The sequence below is a fragment of the Lissotriton vulgaris genome, chromosome 2_1, assembly GCF_964263255.1.
Source record: "Lissotriton vulgaris chromosome 2_1, aLisVul1.2, whole genome shotgun sequence".
Classification (NCBI taxonomy): domain Eukaryota; kingdom Metazoa; phylum Chordata; class Amphibia; order Caudata; family Salamandridae; genus Lissotriton; species Lissotriton vulgaris.
Window position 1 is genome coordinate 358,172,787 of NC_141687.1, and position 22,675 is coordinate 358,195,461.

A 22,675-nucleotide genomic window follows, 5' to 3' on the forward strand; every position below is an offset into this window, starting at 1 on the left:
TAATAATTGCTGCCTCTCATCGCCTCCGAAACAAGTAAGTGTATGCAATTAACATCACTGTTATTGCTGGTCACCCGTTTTTTTGGTTCTATTTTTAGACCTTCTTAATAACCCAATATGTAAAGATATCCTTCGGGGTTTGACATAAATGTGAACATATTCTTCGGGATCTTCGAGGGGATTAAAATGTTATATACATGTTTATTGCGAGGTTTTGCATATTTAAGTATGTGCATGTGACAGTAGATGGCGCTGTTCTTTTTAAAGTACGTTTGAGAATCGTGTGTTTTTAAACTTACACGACCAACATCAATAAACAGCGTTTTTTTGTGCATGTTTTCACAGTTCTATGCTTGACTGTGACATGGTGAGTAGGTGATGCACCCTGCGTACATACATGGAACCTCGACACTGCCTGTAATGGAGCGTGGTTTCAGCTGCTAACCTCAGAATGCACCAGCCCACGAAAAAAACCGTTAAAAAAATCTCTTCTGGAAATCAGTCTTTCGCCAGTCCAGAGTGCCAATAACACCAAATCTAAGATATTTAGGGCCTACCAGGGGCTGCAGCTGTGGCAACTGGCTATCCTCTTGCAACTCCTAACATTGCCTTAGGGATCCCTGACCCCACAAGTGGCAAATCAGTGCCAAGAACACAGCAGTGGAAAGCCTTTACTATGGGCATAAGGATCCATTTGTTATCACACTAATAGTGAATAATATCTTATTATTCACTGATAGCGTAATACAAATTGGAACCAGGAGCTGGAACGGGACATTAACTGGCAGCAGGGATTAGTAAAAAAAAAAGATTTAAAGTGTGTGTTGTGTCTGTATGTGTGAATGCATGTGTGTGTGTGAGTGAGAGGGAGACCTAGTGACAGGTAGTGAGCAAGAATTAATGAAACTGACTGTCAGTGAGTATGAGTATGTCGGAGCAAGTGAGGATAAAAGTAACTGCAAGTGAGTGAGAGTGGATTAATGAGTAAGAATGAGTGTGAGGGCATGATAGGGAATGTGAATGAGAGTAAGCGTGAATGAGAATGAGTGGCAGTGAGCGCAACTTTGAGTAAAAAGGAGTACATCTGCGGAGGTGAGAAAGTGAGAATGAGTGATTGAGAGTAAGAGTGAGAAAGCTTGAGTGTATGAGAAACGATGTGTGTGAATAAATGCACAAGAACAAGCCAGAGTAAGCAGAGCAGACCACGATGGAATAAGTGAAGTGAGTGAGAGTAAGAATAAAAGTTTTAATGAATTGTAACAGTAAGAGAGAATCAGTGAGAATTAGAGTTAGACAAAGAGAGAATTAATGTGTGAGTGCAAGTTATTGAAAATGGGTGATTGAAACTGAGTTCCAGAGTACAAGAAATTAATTGCGGACATGAAGTGTAAACTTAGTGCATAAACTATGTGCCGTGCAAAAGACTTTTCCCCATTCCATTTACCTTTGTACTTGCTATTCTACTTTCACTAAAGGCCTTCAAATAAAAATGTATTATCAAAATGTGCTTTTTGTAGTTACATCTGATTTTGAAAAACAGCATTGTCGCTTTGTCTGATGTTTTGAAACAGGTTTTTTTTACTCTTGCTCCGCCCCCCCACTGATCCCGCCCCCACTAACCCCACCCCTAACAGTGCGGCCCTCGGCCACAAAGCACACTGTAAATTTGGCCCCCGAGAGAAAGTTTGTGAGTACCCATGGCCTAGGGGAACACCTACACAGTCAGGCCGCGGACGTCCCGCGAGCAGGAGATGTGCTCATCCCGGCCCTCCTGTACGCGGACGACGCGGTGCTGATAGCCCGCACAGGAGTTGGATTGCAGCTCCTATTGGACGCCTTCGGCTCTTTTATGGAAAATTTGGACCTAAAGGTGAACGTATCAAAATCACATACGATGGTTACGGGGCGCGAGTGCATCAAAAAAAGTCATAAGTCATTCTTCTGTAGTGGGGTCCCTGTCGCGAATGTATCTACATTCCCCTATTTGGGCATTCTGTTTGACCAGAAGGGAACTTGGGGGCCACAGATAACAGCAAAAAGGTTGGCAGTAACTAGGTCCTCCTCAGCGATCCTAGGCTTTGCGGGCAAGTTGGGGGCAAGGCCTATGGAAGCACTTCTTAAGATCTACAAATGTAAGCCTGTGGCCATTGCACTCTATGGATCTTCAGTATGGGGTTATGTAAATCTTGATCCTATCCAGAGAGCAGAAAATACATTTATTAGATCTCTCCTCTCTCTACCTCAGTCAGCCCCAACTTATTTGATTCACCAGGAGGTGGGCTTGCCCTACCTGACGGATTTACTAAGCTTAGCACCTCTGATTCTTTGGCTGAAAATATGGCTGAACGAAGACCTACCACTGAACCACATAATATTAAAAGACGTTCTTTCCCTAGACAAACATAGGAGCATTCCATAGTTGGCCTATTTAAACAAATCATTTATTGATTTAGGCCGACCAGAACTCTTTCTAAGTCCAGAAAAAATCAAGGCCTCAAACATAGCCTATACAAAAAAAGTGTTCTTGGGGAAAAAGGCAGCGCGCCGTGAGGATGCTGAATTATTGAAGCCCTCAGTTAGGTCACATAACCTTTTGGTTAGCGCTCCCTCCCTTGCCCCTTATCTCAGCTTTGTTACATACCCCTATCACAGGTTTTTATTGACAAAATTCAGGTTTAACCTGATACATTTTTATTTAGGCTCTTTTAAGCGTTGGCAGAAGCCAGAGCTAGCCCCACCCTGCAGGTGTGATGACTTTTCGGTACAGGACACAATGCATTGTGTTATGTTCTGTAGCTTATATCACAAGCAGAGGAAAAAATATCTGCTCCCCATTCTGAGAGAAGCAGGTTTCACACAGGTACGCCCGGCACTGCTCTACTTACAGCTTGCGTCAAATCCACGCACAACCTTCTGTATCGCTAATTTTTTAGTGGCCGCAGCCAGGGCGAAAGCTGTTGGTCAAATCTTGCCTTCTTAACATTAATATTGTATATAGCATTTTTAAAGTGTACGTAGATTGTTTTTTAATCATGTAATGTCATATATGTATCTTATGCTATGTTTTATTGTTTAATTTTCTTTGTATGACTTGGAATAAGTCGAATAAAGATATCCTGACTGACTGACTGACACTTAAATAGAAACGCTATGGTTGATAAATAGAACCCTCAAAACCACTGAAATCGGCCAGTAATGTTTAATTACACAACCATAATTAGCACCCAATGATAAAAACTATATTTCACCAAACTAATTCATTGCTAACTAACTGTTGAGATGTAACCTATTCTTTTCCACTAAGCTTTCAAAGCTCTCTGGCACCTTACTGTAACATACATTTCTCAAAAACTAAAGAATGGATTTATGTAGGAAGCTGGCTCTGTATATACTATACCAAAGTGAGGTATAGTGTGCACAGAGTCCAGTGGAACCCAAAAGGTAGGCAGAGGTAAAAGTAGATAGAGCCATACTCTCTGTTTGGGGTAGTGTGGTCGAGCAGTAAGGCAAAATCAGAGGACAGTGTAAAGCATTTGTTGTACACACTCAGTCAGCAAATGAATTTACACACTCAAAGACTGAACTTCAGATCAATTGTTTTTGTATAACAATATTGTTAATTATTTAATTTTCTAGAACCGAGCAAGCCTGGCACAGGTAAGTGATAAGTACTTTGCAGTAAATATACAGTTGCAATACAGTATGGATTGTAATGGTATATGCACTTTGATTTGACTTCCAGTATTGTCGCACAGAAATGCAATCCTTTGTAAATACAGTACATAGAATTGAATGGGCTTTTCAGTAAAATACCAGGTAAATTACTTTTTAGATTACTTTTCTTACTCAGAGTAGTAGACCTGGATACTACTTTGAGACATTTCCTGCAAACAGGTAAGTAAAATAGTTTATGTTAAATAGTACAACTTTAAAGAATTTCTTTAGGTTTTCAAACCACACTTTAAAACTTTTCAAAGTTAAACAGTCAATGTTATGCTATGGAGGAAAATAGTGTTTTCGGTTTTAAGGTAAGTATTTGGGAGTGGGAGTTGAGGTTCCATGGGTAGACTCAGAGGTCCCCCAGGGTTAGGGATGCACTTTTGTTACACCCTCAGCGGCACTAGAGAGGCCGGGTGCAGAGTGCTGAGGCCCAATGTTATCAAATGGGGGATAGGGAGGCCTCCAGTTGGTGGCTGCTGATGAGCAGGCCATTTAGTTGTGGGAGCAAAGCTCCTAGACTTTAGCAAATGGGGAAACACACTATCACAAAAGGTGCACCTTCAGCGGCACTAGGGCAGCCGGGTGCAGTGTGCTGTTTTGACGTTGGGCACCCGGTTTGCAAAGACACTGCAGCCTTGGGGATGAAAGTCTTCTGGGTGAGACACCATTTCGAGAGGTAAGTTGGGATCTTGGGGGTTGGTTAGGCACAGTTGGTTGGACCACCCAAGGCCGTGAGGAGTCGGGTGCAGGGGTGCCTTTTAAGGTCGGATCTTCTGACCAGCTCTTTGTCACGGTTGGGGGGACCTTCGGATTTAGGCTGCAGGAGTCAGCTGGAGGTTTGAGGCAGATCAGGGGTCACCACATCTCGGGTCAGGATCGCCAGGGAGACCTCCTTGTGGTGTTTGCCCACTTGGGCCGAGGATGGCGGGTGCAGAGTGGGGCGGATTCGCGGTGTCTAGCCGGAGCCAGAGGTTGGAGATGAACAAATACAGTGTTTCACGGGAGACACCGTCTTTGTGGTTGAAGGCAGGCAGGTCCTTCAGTGTTTTCAAGGTTACTGGCTGCAGGACACACCGGGCTTTTGCAGGAGCAGGTTCGAGGTGGAGACAGGCCGGTAAGACTGGGGCCAAGTCAGTCAGTGTCTTCCTCTTGTTAGCTCGGCATGGCTGTTCGGTCCTTCTTCTTTTCTAGTAGTTTCTTCTGGTCTGAGGAAGCAAGGTTCAGGGTTGCCCCTAAATACTAGATTTAGGGGTGTTACAGGTAGGTAAAAAGGTTGGGACCAATGGGTCCCTTCCCTGGGGTGGGTACATCCCCTATTATGCCACCCTCCAGTGGGAGGGGGCATAAGCCTTTCCCTGGTTGGCTGAGTTCCCCCGTCTGCAAGATGGCAGGGGACTGAGAGTTTGTGCCCCACCTCGCCTACCCCACCGGAGGGGTGAAGTTGGCAGAGGTGGGCACACCGCTCTTCCTCACTTGTTTTTCCCGCCGCTTCTCCCTCCCAAAGTAGGGGTTAAAACCAGTGAGGACCAGTTGCTGAAAATAGCAAGTGGCCTGGCAAAGCTTCCCGTTCGTGAACCCTGCACACCCTGGGGGAGGAGGCTTGGCACCTCGTTCCAAGATGTGCAATGTTTCAGGCCCCCCAAGAGCAGCAGGCTCTCGACCCAGGGGTCTAGAAACATGTCTGGTGGTGGCAGCTGAAAGTAGCCACTCAGCCTGGACACAAGTGGTAAGTTAGTTTTATGGGGACATCTCTAAGATGCCCTCTGTGTGCATCAGTGTGGGTTTAATGTGCTGAGAAGTTTGGTACTAAACTTCTCTGCTTTCAGTGGTGTAGCCGTTATGGTGCTGTTGAGTTCGTAATGACAAACTCCCAGCACCATATACTCTTAATGGCAGCACTGCACTTACAATGTCTAGACACTGTAGGGGTACAGGGCTCATGCACCTGTACCCTCACCACTGGTATAGGGCACCCAGCTAGAGGGGTGACTGATCTATGCCAGGGCAGTGGGTTGTAGGCGTGGCACACAGACGTGTGTGCCATGTCGATTCCTCACTTTGTTCTACACCAAAACACGCAGCCTGCAAAGGAAGTGCGCGAGTGTCAGGGAACAGGGCCTCAAAGGGTGGCACAATTAGTGATGCAGCCCTTAGAGGCCCTGGGTACCTGTGGTACTATTTACCAGGGGCTGACATGTGGCCAGAGATGCCAATTGGGTTTAGTCTTTAATGCAGTTTTAGGGAAAGAACATAAGCCATGGGTACCTGATTAGCAAGAGCCCAGGGCACACTCATTCAAAGCACATCAGCAATTCAGCAAAAGTAGGTGCAAACATGCAGAAAGAGGGCACCTTCTCACAATTTACAAACGAAGCAAAGCCACACCTTTAAGTGCAGGTCTTGTTTCATGCGATCTTTGCTCTAATTCTGCTCAACGGTTATTGCTGCAGCGTGGAGGAAATTTTTCTGTTGGAGTAGAAATGCAACTTTCTGACTGCCTTTTCATTACCCACCCATCCCTCACGTGCATCTGCATAAGACTTGCCATGCTAAGTTTTTTTTTTATTACGTTGCTTGATTGGAAAGATTTGTGTAGATTCTGTAAATGCTGCCAAACTTATAAGCAAACCGAAAAACAGCTTTTGAATTCAATTGAATTCTAACTAAACAACCCAGTGGCTACAGGAGGGGAGAAACGACAGAACAATGAAGAGAGGGGTGACCCTGTTAAAATATCACCGCAAATGAGAAAGACATGCGGCACTGGAACGGAAGAGACTACCCTAAAATACAATATCTGGCCTTAGCAATTACTTAAACCCCACCCATAGGTTTGTGATAAAGAACTTGCAACCAGGTCTGTACCACACAGGGCACAACATGCTCTGCAGAGGACACTGGTGTGCAGATGCTCAAACTTTCCTTGTAAATAAGGCTTCAAGAGTTCTGTTTTTACTATTCTTTTACATTCAAATAGAGGCAGAAAATACTCCGATTCTGTATCTGTATTTAATTTTCGCAAAAGAAAAACTGGAAATGGGGGCTTCCTTTAGATTGATTGGGGGCTTCCTTTAGACTATTACGCATTCTATCAGTCATGAATTTCAGACCAATAACTGTTCACCTTGACAGTTAGGTGTATTGAGAAAGTTTGCCCAGGGATGTTTAAATTGTGTTACATATATTTTACTACTCTGCTGATAGTTGCAGGCTACTGTAATACGGTATAGCACTTGCTAATTACAGCACTATAGCGATTCGGTCACTCAAGACTAGCTAAACAAATGTAGAAGTATTTTGCATCTTTTTTCTATAAAACTTGAAAGAAATGTGAATAAATAGAGATAACGCGGACTGAAACGTATAAACACAAATGGAGAGCAAAGCTAAGTCCTGTAAAACTGGGAGCCCAACTTATGAAACTATTGCTTTGGAGTTCGTGGCAGGTTACTGCTGCTTGGAAATAAAGGGGTTCACATCCTCCACTGCTGTGGCCCCACTGCTGAGGCCCCACTGCTGCTGCCTTTGTGTGCTTCTTCGTTCTTTTTGGGGGGCTTTGCAAATAGATATTCATGGCATGGAGTAATCGTGGCTCTAGAGTTCATAGGTTGCCTTATCCAAAACCGGTTTCAAGACTTTCTTTCTACTTTATGTACTTTTTTTCTTTACATAGCCAGTTAGTAGACAGAAGTTGCATAGAGTTCACATTCTTTGTATTACCAAATCATCGTTTTTTTCCTAACTATGTTCACCTGCAGAGATACTAAAGTGACATTCATACTGCCTGCTCCACAGGGTTTCTTTTTTCAAAAAGAATATATTTTTAGTGCCACTCTCTCAAGGCATCGTTACAGATGAATGGAAATACAACATTGCACAACAAGCACATGCCCATTCGACAAGGGGACGTACAGAAAGGTTCTTCTGGTCTATCTCAGGGCTCGACGTGTGGGGTTTGTGTTCCAAGATGCTCCCCGAAATTTCTTTTTGAGTCAAAGATGAAAAACCAGTTGTTACCTATTACCCTCACTCCTCCTTCCCCAGAGACTCACCACCACTAAAGGGGGCCATCTTGTAACTCCCTGTGCGGTGATCGTATTTGAGTGTTGGGTATGCGTGTATCGGTTTAATGCAGGAACGGCGATGGCTGGGGGTAGCGGACTGATGTTCTGTGTCCTCCTTGACCCTAAGTGGGCAAGTATTGGTATTGTCAATGGGTATTTTTAGGTGGTTTGGTCCTCCAAAGTGTTTCTAAAATTTGTAGCAAAAGCCCAGTAGCACCAGAGCATTGCACAGCAAAGAAATAGTCTAAGTGAGTCGTGCAAATGTTGACCATAGTTCTTGGAAGGCTGCTCCTCTGTACTCTTGGGTGGTTACCAGCTTCAAGGATGATGGGCGTCATAATTTGCTCTTGCCCTGCAACTAGGCAGCTGCAAAAGTCTTGTACGGTTAAATTGAAGTGGTGTTATTCCCCTCTTCTGTGCAGAATCAACCCCAATTTGGTGAACATTTTGTGATGTCCATCTTCTTTTCCTTTATGTAGCTTGTTCACGACACCTATGTCTTTCAGGGGGTTTCTGCAGTACTGAACATGCTGCCTTGCAGCCACTTAATTCCTTTCACTACATAAACACTCATCCAGGACATCTGAGGGTGTAAAGCCAAGGATGCTGGTATGAGTAGGAGCGAAGCACACATTTTTGTGTCTGAACTAGCACCCCCGAGTAGAAGTTTTAATTTGATTGCGACCTTGTACGCAGATGAAACTCATTTGGTCATTTCAACCATTGATAAGGAGGTCGATCATGCTAACAATTTGCACAAATGCTTGATCTCCTTGAGTTCTTGGATGAGCAAACACTGTCTGAAGCTCAACTCAAGTAAAACCGATGTGGTGCTTTTTGGTAAACTGGCTCCTCTCTGGTCACCAGTTTGGTGGCCAAGCGTCTTGGGCCCCCCTCCTCCACCTACGCCTCCTACGCAGGTAGTGAAAGCTAAAAACTTGGGAGTCATAATTGATGAGAAGCTGAACTTTAAATCCCAAGTCTCTAAGGTCGTGTCTTCTGCATTCCTCACCATCAGAACAGAGCGCAAAATCCTTCCATTTGTTCCGGAAACTCTAGAAAAACGGTTTTAACCTCCCCGGTGTTGTCCAAACTTCACTACTGTAATGCCTTAAATATTAATTTACAGTCTAGTCAACTTAGAGGACTTCAGTCAGCACAGAATGCTGCTGCGAGAGTGGTACTCAATGTCCCCAAACACCAGTCCTTTAGGGCCGGAATACAAAAGCTGCACTGGCTGCCAGTGGCTCATTGTGTGAAAGTTAAGGCCCTGTGTTCAGCACATAAGGCTTTACACTGAGTTGGGCCACGTTTTCTTTGGCATATTTTTAATTGGCATTCCCCCTCCAGACAACTGCGTTCGGCTACTGCCTTTTTAATGCCTACCTACAGAATCAAGACAACAAACTGGGGTGGCGGGAGTTTCAGTCATAGCACCATTAGGCTCTGGAACTCTCTCATGCTTACTCAAAGAAAGATACCATCTCTGATAGAGTTCAGGAAAATCCTTAAAACATGGCTATTTAAAAACTAAGCTTTCTGTGCAGAATGCGGTCCACAAGCGCCTAGACGCCTAAGGGTAGTAGTGTGCTATAGAAATTGTCATAACATAACACATCTCTGAGATGACGGAATCAAAGCTTTGTAGCTCCTGCGAGGAACTTCTAGGAGATTATAAGGGTTGTGGCACCTCTGTGAGTATCTTCTTACTACGTTCCCTGCCGTCAGACCACATAATCTTGTGAGAAGTGAGAAGTTATCCGAGAAACGTCCAGGAAACTGAGGCTCCAAAAGTAGAACAGGTGAACAAACTCATATCAAGGTACTTCCATGTCTCTACCTGAAAATATATTTTGTGGCTATTTAGAACGAACAAAGTGGGAAGAGAAAAAACAAAAGGCAAATGGACACAATGGACTGTCAGACGCTATGTAGCGGTAAAACTCTTTTCTGAACTGTATGGTTTCTATTGTCCACCAAAGCCGAGCCTGCTACCCACAAGCTAAGTCCGCAGTAAAGATCTGAAGAGATTGTGAATGTTTTTCGACAAAAGAGAAGCTTGAAAGAGTGATGAACTTTTAACCCTCTCTGTCTAAAATGCATTGAATAATTAAAACCAACGAAACTTTGATTCAGCCCTGGAGCACTTTGAGTAAAACCCTGATGCCGCAAAGCATGCCAGGGATCTTGCGTCTGGTCAAGATTAGACCGGTCCATGAGGATTAGGTGGGAGCGGTATTCCATAAACTAAAGGGAACTGAACTGGCATACAACCTGGCCCCAGGATGGCTGCTGTAAGAATCTGCAAACATTCTCTTCCCATCTATCAACAACATTTTAAACTCTTCATTTAAGGAAAGGGTTGCACCTTGAGTTCTTTAATATTTGGAGGTAACGCTGGTCCTGAGAAACCAAAGAAGTTCTTGTTCAATTGCTGGACTACTTGTCTTCTATAAGGTATTTAATGAGCTTGTTGTATTACAATATTAAAATTAAGGGTGAGCGGGAAATCCGTTACGCCCGCGGATTTTGCGGATTTTTGGGAAATCCGCAATCCGCGAATTTTGCGGATTTCCCGCAAAATCCGCAAAAAAAAATCTGCGGACGTAACGGGTTCAAAAGTTGAACCCCCACTCAAGGAACTATTTTACAATGGCGCCAGCAAGCTGCCAGCGCCGTTGTAAAATAGTTACAAAGTTAGCTTGCACAGGAACCACTAGATAAAACGAAGCAGGTGCTGCTTTATTTTATCTAAGTGCTTCCTATGCAAGCTAACTTTGTAAATATTTTACAACGGCGCTGGCAGCTTGCTGGCGCCATTGTAAAATAGTTACAGCTCACAGGACAGCTCACTCAAGGGACCCCTGCGTCCTTCGGGGCGATTGCATAGTAACACACACATGGTCGCTCGAACTAGTTGATGCTCAAATTCAGTGACTCATTCATTAGCCCCAAAACAATTGTGAGCGTCGTCGAGGCTGGACAGGTGTGCCTTCTTCCCAAATCTACAGTGGAAAATCAGCTGTGATGCTGGATAGGCTTTGCATCCTTGACTTTCACGAGCGCAATACCCGTGCTGTTCCTGTGACCAGGAGCTTCTTTCTCTTCATCTGCTGAACTGATCTTTCTCTGACCTTTTATACACACAAGAGGCACATACCCTACTGGGCACATTGTGTTCGCACGGGTTTCTGCAAGTGCGAACATAAAAAAAAAACAATCTGCAAGGATTCGCGGATTTTGCAGATTTTCGCAATCCGCAAATCTGCAAATTCGCGGATTGCCAATCCGCAAAATCCGCCCATGCCGAATTAAAATCGTGTAAATGAAAAAAAGTAAATTGGGCACAAGGCCAACGGGATCCAGAGTCATTCATGCTACCCAGATAGCGCTGCTTCATGGGATGAATGAATCTTGACTATGCCAACAGCCTATGCCTTGGCTTACCCTCATTCATTATAGAACAATACAACTCATCCAAAATGTCATCACAAGGCTTGTACTCTGCCTTCACCCAGGAGAACTTAGGACTCCAGTCCTGCAATCGCTCCAGTGACTACCCATAGCTAGAAGTGCAATGCTCAAGGCTCTCTGCATTGGCCACAGAGCCTCCCAAGGAAAAGGGCCGCTATACCAACAAGTTTTATTGAAGCAATAGAAACCAAACATAACACTGTGCTCTGGGTTTGCACCACTTTGCCTCACACCATCTTGCCTTAAGAAATCCGTAGGAGGCATTGCTTTACCTTTAAAAGCTGCAAAGCTGTGTAATTCACTACCAGATATTATTAGATGCACCCAGGAGCATATTCATGTCCGAGGACAGTTGAAAACATGCCTATTTCTTAGATGACTGCACCATCCACGTCAGCAACACTACCCATAAAAAAGTTTGACCCCGACGCCCAATCCTCCGCTTCTAACCCACAAATTGCAAACAACTCAACCAGCAAACTGCTTTTGGTATGACGGTAAGGGGTGTCTATGTTTCACCTTGGCATTATATAGTTCGGTACCTCCAAATGTAACAGTTATGGCCCATGGTCATTCTAAAAGCATAATACATAGAGGTCAGCAAAAAGTTTTAATTTATACCTCTCAAATTCACAGAAGACATATCTGCTATGAGTGTTTTCCATCAGCACTGAACAGCCAAAAAACAGACATCACTGGATGAACAGGAATGGAATAACTGAAGAGATGTAAATGTAAATGTAAATGTAAATGTATAGGCATTTATATAGCGCACTACTTACCCGGAGGGTCCCAAGGCGCTTCGACCGCTGCGAAACCCTTCCTGGCTTCCCTGAGAGATGGTCCCTTAATGGGTATCTCCAGGGTGAGACCAGGCATCCCCGGCGGTCTGGTGGGGCCGTTAGTGAAGATGAGGCAAGCTAATGCCCAGAGTTGCCGAGTGTGATCGCTGATCAGAGTGGGCAACGAGGCGAGAGAATTCTCGAGTCCGCTGACCCTGGTCCAGAAACCTGCTGCGCCGGGAATCGAACCCTGGTCCCGGGCCGTCCTCTGCTCTCGGGTCTGCCGCCTCTAACCAGTGAGCCACACTACTTCACAAGAGATATGTCTCACACTGCTGGGCAATCTGGAGGACGTTAATATAGTCCCACCACTGCAGGTCCACATATCTATACTATCTGACTGCTTCTTTACATCTCAATTAGACACATAGGATATGGGATGATTAAACAAATGCCCATCCCAACAGATCTCTCCACTTCTCTCTCCCCCTAACCATGCCAGCTTAGGACCACAACTATAAACACAATCTCAGATTGGACAACCCTGTGCAGTAACCAGCTAAGCGTGCTGTATCATATAAAACACCATAAAGGGACCTGCAGAGCTATTCAAAGATACTAGCATACTGAATACCATAAAACTGGGTCTCTCACACTTCATCATTCAACACATTGCTATACGCTGCATCCCATAGTTGTGTGGTGTGGGGTTGTGTGTGGGTTGTGGTTGTGCGTGTGGGGTTGTGTGTGTGTGGGGTTGTGTGTTTGTGGGTTGGGGGGTTGTCTGTGTGTGTGTGGGGGGGTTGTGTGTGTGGGGGGTTGTCTGTGTGTGTGTGTGTGTGGGGGGGGGTTGTGTGTGTGGGGGGTTGTGTGTGTGTGGGGTTGTGTGTGGGGGGGTTGTGAAGGGTCAGGCCTGCGGCTCGGAGAAGGGGCTCAGTTTCCCGAGGGAGGGCTACTGCCTGTTTGGCCCAGATGTTACAGTCTGCTCGAGAGTCTCTGGCACCATCATAGATGGAGATAACATTCGTCCTGGGGGGTAAATAGTAGGAGGCAAGTGAGGGGGGGGGGAGAGGGAGGAGGGAGATCACAAACAGTGTGAGAAATTTAAAACAAGCCGCACAGGACTAGATGCTTGACCGCCATTATTTAATATGTAAATAAAAAATAAAAAGGAGTTGGCCGAGCCGTGCGGAAACACATTTATTGGGAGGGTGTAACACCCCAAACACCTTCCCCCGTCCCTAAAGATGTGCCTCTCTCCCTGCAGGCTCTGAAGAGAAGGCTGTGTAATGGGAGGGACTGTCCGTGCTGGTTGTGAAGTCTTTAGGACTGCTCGAACAGGCTCAAACTAAAGACACATAACGTGAGTCTCCGCATGGTCTGATGACTAAAGAGTGAAACTCAGGAGAAGAAATGTATCCAACAAAGACACACCATTACAGGCCGTGCCCCCACTCGGCACTTCGCAGCAGTCACCGTCTGGAATCCGACAAAATTCCCCCCAGAACAGCAGGTAGCCGAGTGGGGGAGGAGCCACTGTTGGTGTGAGGAGAGTTGACTGCCTCAACTGAAATGTATGTGCACTATCCTGAGTCACCACATCAGAATGCAAACACCGCTCTCTGCAAAGGGAAGGACGTTTCCAACAACACGCACAACACAGAACAAATACTGGACACAACACAGAACAAATACTGGGCAGATACCACACTCCTAACACACCCAAGGAATCATGGCCGGTGTCAGGAAGTAAGCCAAAACTGGCGAAGCTTGTGCTTGTTTAAAAGGCACGTTGTCTATCACAGGTGATGTGGGACCATTTGCAGACAGTTTAGGGCTCACAGGAGGAGGTGTCTCACAGGCCATCAGTGTCCTGTTCACATGATGCCCACAAGTGCTTGCCACAACATGCCTACGAGAGTGCCCGACAGCAGAGTTGAGCAGGATTATAGGGACCTGCAGGGCCTACCAAGGTCTCATCATCCAGGATCAGCCGAGGAGTACGAAGCTTGGTGAACGGGAAGGCCGTCGATGTCATGTACATGCCATGGATTGTCCCGGAATCCGAGAGGCCTCTTGTGGGTGGAGCAGACCTGTGTAGCGTCCTCACAGCATATGCTTGGTGATAAAAGTATGTATTTAAGTGTAAATTTGCAGTTTACCGAAAACAAATCCGCAAGTGCTCCTACAGGCACCATATTTCCAAATAAATTCAAGAGAATGTGACTGACACGTGTAAACTAAAAGCGAACCAATCAGAAATACTGACTAAAAGTCTATGCTCCATTAAAGCTACAGCATATGGTCATAGTACTCATAGCTTGGAGATGAATACAGCTGCAGTAGTGAGAGTTACACTTGCTATGCTTTTATTACACCACAGTCATCCAACGGACTGCATATGTAATGTTCGTGACAAATGTCTGAGCCTGCGGCTGCGGGGATGCTTTCATGAAATATTCACTTAATCTCCCTGTGCCTACCCAAATAAGAATAGTTGGCATTATGTGTATTTACAAACTGAACGTAACTGAAAATATAGAAGTTCCAACTTTGTGAAAGACTGACAAGTGAGGCATTTAGTGTGGGACGTGGGTATTTGGCAATGGGTGGTGAGACGGCATACTTACCTCCCATCCGCTGGTACTGAGTGATCACATAAGAGTTTTAGAGAAACTATGGCACTCGTAAACTCTTGGTGAAAAAAGCAGCTGCGAAATTAAATTAAAAGCGGCCGCAAAATTAAATTAAAAGCGGCCGGGAAATGAAATTACAAAAAAAAAAAAAAAAAAAGAGAAGGGGTGGGGCGATGAGAGGCTCGGACAGGACAGCAAGTATTTAACAGCGGGAGGGGGTTGATTGGGGGACGGGTGAGAAACCAGCTGTTGAGCATAAGCGCGAGCCTTTGAAGTCTGTTGCGAGGCAAATGGTGGTTTGTGAAGTGGCTGGTGTGGCGGGGGGCGAGGGAGCGAGCGAGTGAGAGGGAACTAGCATATGGGGATGGGGTGTGAGGCCAAGCGCGCGCCTGGCCAAGCATCACGCTTCAGTAGACAACATGCATTAGGAGGAATCCGCTTGTTTCAAGAGTGTTGTTTCACCTGCAATAGTTCAGAGCTATAAATAGCTCGACCTAAAAACAAAAAAAGGCACTGTAGGGATGAACAGAACTGGAACCTGATGTATGTGGTTTGTGAGTTTTCCCAAAGAGGATTCTGTAGCTGGGTGAGTGGGGGTTTCATCATTCCACCTCTTCCTAATAAAAATTAGTAGTGCAGTCTTTAGGGTGTGTTTTTGCCCTGAGTCGACCTTTTATAGTGACATTTATGGCTGAAAACATTGCAACCTTGCACCTAATGAGCGTGGGAAGAGGTGGAGGTGAAGTGTGCTTTCTTCAATAAAGTTGTACAAGAAATAATGCACAGACACCACTGGAGGTTCCACACGAAGAGCCGGAACTGTAGCGGAGGGACAATTATTATTATTATTATTATGTTTCTTATATAGCGCCTGAATCGACCCCCGAAGGGGTATCTCCGCGCTTGCCTTGGGAACCCGTCCTGGCTTTTCCCTGTGAGATAGCCCCTACAGGGCATCCCCAAGGTGAAAGCCAGGCATCCCGCCGCAGGGGGGCCGTTGTGGAGATTAAGCAAGCTTAATGCCCAGAGTTGCAGAGTGTGAACCCATGATTAGGTCAGGCACCGAAGCGAGAATTATCGAGTCCATGGACATTTGAGCTCAAGTAAGCATGGGCGAATTTTGCGAATCTCGCGTTCGCTAATTTTGCGGATTTGCGAACTCGCAATCCGCAAAATCCGCGAATTCTCGCGAATTTGCGGATTTTTTTTTTGTGTTTGCGCGGGTTTCTGCGAGTTCGCGAGGGTTTTGTACAATGTCGCAAATTGCGAACTTACCTGTCGGGTCGCAAGTTTCGCGAACTTGTTGTTTCTACGTGTCCAGCCTGTTTGGGACACTCTTCTTCATCACTGCCACTCTCTGTCACCACTGCCACTCTCTGACTACTCATGCCACCCTCTGGCCCACCCATGCCACCCTCTGTTTCATCACAGCACCCTCTGGTTGTCCAGTCAGTGTACATTATTGTGGCAACGCAAGCACACCTTCCCTGCCTCAAGTGACCTGAATTAATTTGGGGCTGATTAATGTGTCACAGAATATTTTTTTAGCTGGCACCTGCTTCCTTAGTGCTTCCCGATTAGTGATCTTTTGCACTTGCTAAGTGCTTTCATTGTTGCAAAATTAGTTACAACACCTGCCCTGCCCCAACTGACAATAATGAATTAGGGGCTGATTAATGGATTTGAACCTCCAGCCTGGCTCCTGCTTGTCTCCCTTAGCTGTAATTCAGGACCTTTGTGGCATATGTGTAACTATTCTGAGGTTCAGAGCAGGGTCACATAATAGTTGCAACTGGCAACTGAACTCTGGAGGGGCCCCTCAGGAAGCACTACAGGAAATGGCTACTAATGATGAGCCTGAACTTTTGAACCTGGTAAGTAGTTTCAGTTTTGCTAAGATCGTATTTCTGCAATTTTGCACTTATTCGCGGGGCGCGAAGTTGTACTGGGAAGCCGCGAACTCACGCGAACAGTGCGAGCAGTGCGAGCAAAATCCGCTGCTCGCGGATTTGCGGATTTTGCGGGAGATTTCGCGAATCTCGCGGATTGCGAATTTACCGAAAATCCGCAAAATCCGCGAGCGAAACGGATTTTCCGCCCATGCTTAAGCTCAAGACCCTGCCACGTCGGGAATTGAACCCTGGTCCCGGATCTGACCTCTGCTTCAGGGTCTGCCTGCTCTAACCAGTGAGCCACACTTCTCAAGAGAGAAAGGGAGATAGAAAATGAGAGAAACACAACTGGTGAAAAAGTGAGAGCGATAGAAAGCGAAATCATGGGGGTAAATGACAGGAGAGAAGCGATACAAAGCGAAATCATGGGGGTAAATGACAGGAGAGAAGGGGAGACCGAGAATAGCTGGATAGGAATTCAGAAATAGATAGGGAGGAAGGGAATGGGGCTGGTTTGAACGTTTGCAAGGGCTACTATTTTATTTCCAGTCTGACCTGGATGTGAAGTGGGTTCTGATGAAAGGATGTTCGTCGAAAGGTGAAATGAGTTTCAGTGTATGTTGGTGTTGGACTGGGAGTGTGGAAACCTCTTCAGAAGGGAGGTAGGTGTGTTTGCGGAGGGATGTTTGGAGTAGGGAGTGGGCTGTTTGTGTGAAGGTTATTATGTGCGAGTTTTCTTTGGGAGGGTAGGCCTGGTATGTTGCAGCAGTCTGGGAGCTCAGCATAGGGGAGGTATGTTGGGTTTCAGCCATTCCAAGCAGGGTGTTGCTTGTTTTCATAGGCGATCAGCTTGTCTTTGGTTCAGAGGCAGTGTGAGATGGTGCATGGTTCAGTGTGTCAGAGTGTAGTGTGGAGCGTAGGTTGATTAGGGTTTTCCGAGATGGCAGGAAATGCTGTGGGTTTAGGATGAGATTTGGTGTGGTTGCCTGGAGTGCTTTGTGTTCGGATTGGATAGCCTGAGTTGAGTGCAGGGCTAAACTTCCAGGAGTGCTGCCTGGAATGTGTTGAGTTTGGGTGTGTATGTGTGTTCCCAGAGGGGCAGTCAGGAGAGAGGATGGATAGCAGAGGCAGAAGAGGTCAGAAAGAGGACAGAGGGAGAGACACGAACAGACTGAGGAGCTTGTTGGAGGAAAAGAAAAAGAATGGAGGAAATTCAAGACGAGGACATATGGGAGGACGGACAGGAATGAGTAGGTGAAGAGATAGATGTCAGAGATGCACTTAAGAATAAGAGCACTTGTGAGCGATAGGAGACTGCAAGTAGGATGGGTCAGAGAGAAGAGCTGAGGCGTAAGTGAATAGGATAAAAAATAAACCGGAGCTAGAGAAGGAAACAGAAAGGAGGTAGGAGTCAGAGGGCTTGAAGGTTAGTAAAGGGAAGGTGAAAAAAGAAGGGGAAATGGAGAATACACAAGTAGCAAGAAGCTATGGGGAAATAGAGGCTCTAGTTAGATAGAAACGGTACAGAGGGGGTACATAAATGTAAAAAAATAAAGCTAAAATAGCTGTTAAAAATGTACTTATCGGTTCACAATATGGAAGCCGGTTTGTACAGCGGAAGAGGTTTAGAGAATGGATCTCAAATCATAAGCCTTAAGCAAGACTTTTTGATCTAGATACGGCATTTTCTGACTGGTATCAATCTCTGGTACACTCATACATTGGAAGGTGTTCATCTTTAACCCCACAATATTTTATCAGAAAGAGGCTTGTCAGACAGAAAGCCATTTCACAATTTTCAAGTAAAGGTTCGCAAATAGAGAGATTCTCAAAGCCAAAAACACATTTACAACCTTCAATGTACTATTAGGGTTACCACGTGGCTGGTTTTACACTGGCATGAGTGGTATTTTAATGTCTCAGCCGTTAGAAAAATTAGAAAAATCATCTAAAGCGGGAATTGTTTCCCCCTACCAGAACATACTTCAGACAATAAATATTAGAAGAAAACACTTTCAAATGTGTGCTACAGTTGCCCTAATGACCCCGGACTGATAATTTACGGATAAAAAATAGTTATGTTAAAAATGAACCGACAAAATATCCCTACATTTCCATTACAACTGCTGTAAAGGAGGGACCGCTTACTAACCTCCGATTCAAGTTTGGCACCAATCCACCTACTAGATTTTGCTATGAATAAATATTACCGACTCACCAAGCAGTGCAAATCCCACTTTCCACTAATATTGATTTCTGGAAGGTTGCGTCTTCCCTGACCTATAGGGCAGGACTGTAGTTTGCTGGTAGCAGTGCCATTTTGAAGTCCAGGGACCTACGGGTCAGAAATGTAGTTTCTTGGTTGAAGGGCCATTTTGGATTGAATGACAGACCAGATGTGGATTAAAATGTTTGTGTTAGCCCACAAAGAAGTCACAGTAGAATTGTCCAGGAGATCAGCCAGAAGTAAATGAGTACCACTGAATTGTAAATGTGCCATTAACAGAACTTGTGGCACCCAATCACAGATTGAAAACCAAAATCAGCCTAACATAACATAACATAAAACATACCATATGTGTTTGTAAAGCGCACCTTCACCCAGAAGGGAATCAAATGGTACTCATTTTATCAACCTGAAAGGGCTGAAAAGCTGAGTGGACCCGCCAGGAATTGAACCTGTGACCATGAGGTAAAACACAGGCCCCCCTACAGTGGACACATTAGTCAACTAAGCCACCAGAGCCAGTATTTAGCATGACAAAAACACTGATACCAGCACCACACTGAAGGGCACTGGAACTATAGCGAGGCCATGGGGGGCCTACTGGAGTCATGGCAGTAAAGTCACATGACCTTCCCAGATCTACGCCTATAAACCTGCGCAATGCGGATATCACACAAGCGTCATTTGTGAATTGGCCCCAGGGTTTGTAAATGTCACCATGCTTGGAAACTGAGATAAAAGGTAGATTGGATGACAGCAGTGAGTTCATTTAGTAGTAATTAAAGTACATCAATACCTAAAATGAAGCCCATAGCATTGATTCCGGCCACTAGATCAATGCGGTCACTCCGGAAGGGCTGGACCAGATCTTCCACGCAGTCCTGGAGCGCCTACGAAGGAGAGAACACAAGTGAGATGGGATCTTAGGATCTGTGTCCAGAAGCTTGCACACACCTAGTGAGAGCATCAAGGAGAAGAAAGGGCTCCCTATAAAACCTCATTATGAATTAGGCCACAGGGTTTTTCAGTATAGCTGTGACATCACTTTCAAATTCTCGCTGAAAATGTTGTGCCTTTTCACTGTAGCTGTGAATGATTGCCATCAGGTGAGCGCAGACATAGGAGGGGGGAACTTCAGGCCTGTTAACAACATTGTTACTAGATTCAACGGGGACTGATGGAACCAGGACTAAAATGCATCGGCCCACGTGGTATATGTACTGTGAAATGTTACCCATGAACGTGCTTTGTGTGTGTATAACATAAATAACGGACCAAATGTATATCATGTAAAAGGCAATAAAGTTTGTTTAAAAAATAATAATCAGGTGAGCGCAGAGAGAATGGGGACTGCACATCAAGGCAACATTGTTCGCTGGAATCCAGTAGGTTGAGCCACCAATTTGAAGGTGTATAAACTTCCAGGTTTTACGTATCAAAATGTGGTCGATGCAGGAGAGGTGGGTTACATTAAAGCATGTTATTTACATATCCAGAGGTAATTGTGTAAACGAGATTGGACTTGGTGGACAGCAAAGAAGATGTGGAACGTGAAAATATAAATTGTATTTTTTGTGTGGAATTTTTTACAGCGCAAACCTGGCCCAAAGCTTTGCAACAGACCACAAAACGTTACAGATTGTTTTTCTTTGTGATCAATGGGAGATGGAGTGATTTGCCCAGATGTTGAGCCAGGGCCGGATTCAAGCTCGGTTCCCCATGTTTCCAAGCCAGCAGTTCTGGTCAACTCCTACCGGAGGTTGCGTGTGTGGAATGCTGTTTCTTGACTATTTCCGTTGCTTTATGTGGTGATTGTGAGGTCTGGTTTGACAATACATCTGTCACCAGACACAATGTGTTCAACTTAAAAGCAGCTTTTAGGAGGAGTACAGAGAGGGGCGTTGGCTCTGCCCAGATGTTAGTAGCCAGTAGAACATGTTTTGATTGGGCAAAAAATGTATACTTTCACAGAAAAGAGTGCTTCCCCTCCTCAGCTGTGAATATTTGGTTTATATATCCAGATGCCTGAGCAAGCAGCAGTATTGCTGGCAGTGCTTAAACTTTCAGGGGCGCACACACAGGGCATTATAATGCTGCCAACGTGTCTGAGATAACAAAATTATTCACAGTGTATATTATTCTCTGGCAGCAGCAGAGGAAGGAGGAGGGCTGTCCCAGCGCCCTCCTGTTCCATCGTGGACTTCAGAGTGCAGTTTTCTGTTTGAGAGCAGTATGGGATGCCCATGGCTGCACTAATCCACATGGATTGGTAGGTCTGGCTTGACAGTGCAACTGTCGTATTACCTATGTAATCAACAAAAAAGACCTTTAAGAGTACTACTGTGATCGCGGGTTTAGGATCCACCTACAAGCCATTTCTCCCAGAGTGCAGGTTTTGATTAGGCTAAAATTGTGTGCTTCCACTAAAAAAAGACTGCTTGCATTGAACTTTTTGGCTAGTTGTGAAGCTTATATTTGATACAGGAGGACGGAGTTTGTTATGACGGCAGGCCATTGATCACGACTGTAGGCCTCAACTGTTTATTATGAAATGGTATAATAATGGCACTGGCCCAGACATTTATTGTGAGAAACATATGTTAAAGTCAATAGGCATTAAAGTGTGCATTGTTTTTAACTCAATATTATAGTTACAGAGAAGCATTTTATTATAAGGTAACTCACTGATTACCGTACTAGGTAATGGTTGTAGTGTTTGTTTTACTCATGTGACACCATTGTATGTAGAAGGCTTGCTCTAGGAGAATACCCATTAGACTATCTTAGAAAAGATAGTATTTTGCTTAGGCAAATGTGATGTTGTATTCCTTTCCATTTTATGACTGTGTCTGATGGTTGTCTTGGGGAAAAGCTTACGATCAAAACCGTAGGTCTGAGTTAGTTATGCTGGCATGCTATAGGCCCGATTAGTGCACTGGGTGATATTATGTTGGTTTCCATAGATCTGCCCTGCTTACTATGAAACGTTACAACAAACAAAGGGAGTTGGCCTAGCTTATTAACTATGAAAAGTGTTTTGTGAAGCTAGTAAACCTTAAACAATTGGTTGTTATCACAGTGTGTTACAGGCTATAGGCTGGTATCTTGCTACAGGTAATCCCACAGATTACTGTAGTAGGCAAGGAATTTGGCACTGGTCACCCACTCGGATACCCTCTAGGGTTTTCATTATAATTGTTTGTTAGGCCCTGTTGAGAGGGGTTGTAAGTGATATTTTTCTACAGATTTGTAACTTAATAACTGTAACTTAATAACGTGTGAATGATGATTGCCAGTTTATGTGCACTTGTATCGGCTGGTGTTTGGTAACGTGTAAAGTTAGTGGTTAATGGTAAAGGCTTCATCAGTTCATTGGGAAAATTCAAGCCACATTTCATAGGTTTGATCTGTTTATTATGAAACATTATGACAACGCCAGTAGTCTTGACTACGTTCTGTGATAAGCCTGTGTTAAAGATGATGGGCTTTTAAGGACAGATTTGTATTACGATATACTAAAGCTTGAGGGTAGGCATTTTGCTAAAGGGAATTTCAGAATTAGTTTAGTAGATAAGGGTTTTGGTGTTGATGATCCACTTGAACAAACACAAGGATAAAAGATGTGCACTATCAAAATACTAGTTATGCTTTCTTGAGATATATAGTCTTTTGGTCAGTTGACTGTAATTCTGCATACATTTGTACTTCTGTATACTGGATAGTTGCCTTGTGGCTTGAGTGGTAGTAGGCTTGGGTTAGTTATGGTGACACGCCAATGATAAAGGCTATAGGCTGGATTGTTTATTATGAAAAGATACGATAAAGGCAGAGGGCCAGGCATACAAATTACAAAAAGCCTCTGTTCAAGTCAATAGACATA

At 44.7% G+C, this 22,675-nt stretch overlaps 1 protein-coding gene across 2 annotated transcripts in view; it reads right to left on the reverse strand.

The window, feature by feature from the left end:
- LOC147730348 (uncharacterized) overlaps nucleotides 1–22,675 on the reverse strand; it is a 222,362-nt gene that overhangs the window by 78,000 nt on the left and 121,687 nt on the right. For both annotated transcript variants that reach the window (XM_086955154.1, XM_086955155.1), the window contains exon 3: nucleotides 19,592–19,685. In XM_086955154.1, coding sequence (XP_086811280.1) covers nucleotides 19,592–19,685 — 94 coding nt within the window. The remainder of the gene's footprint in view (nucleotides 1–19,591; nucleotides 19,686–22,675) is intronic.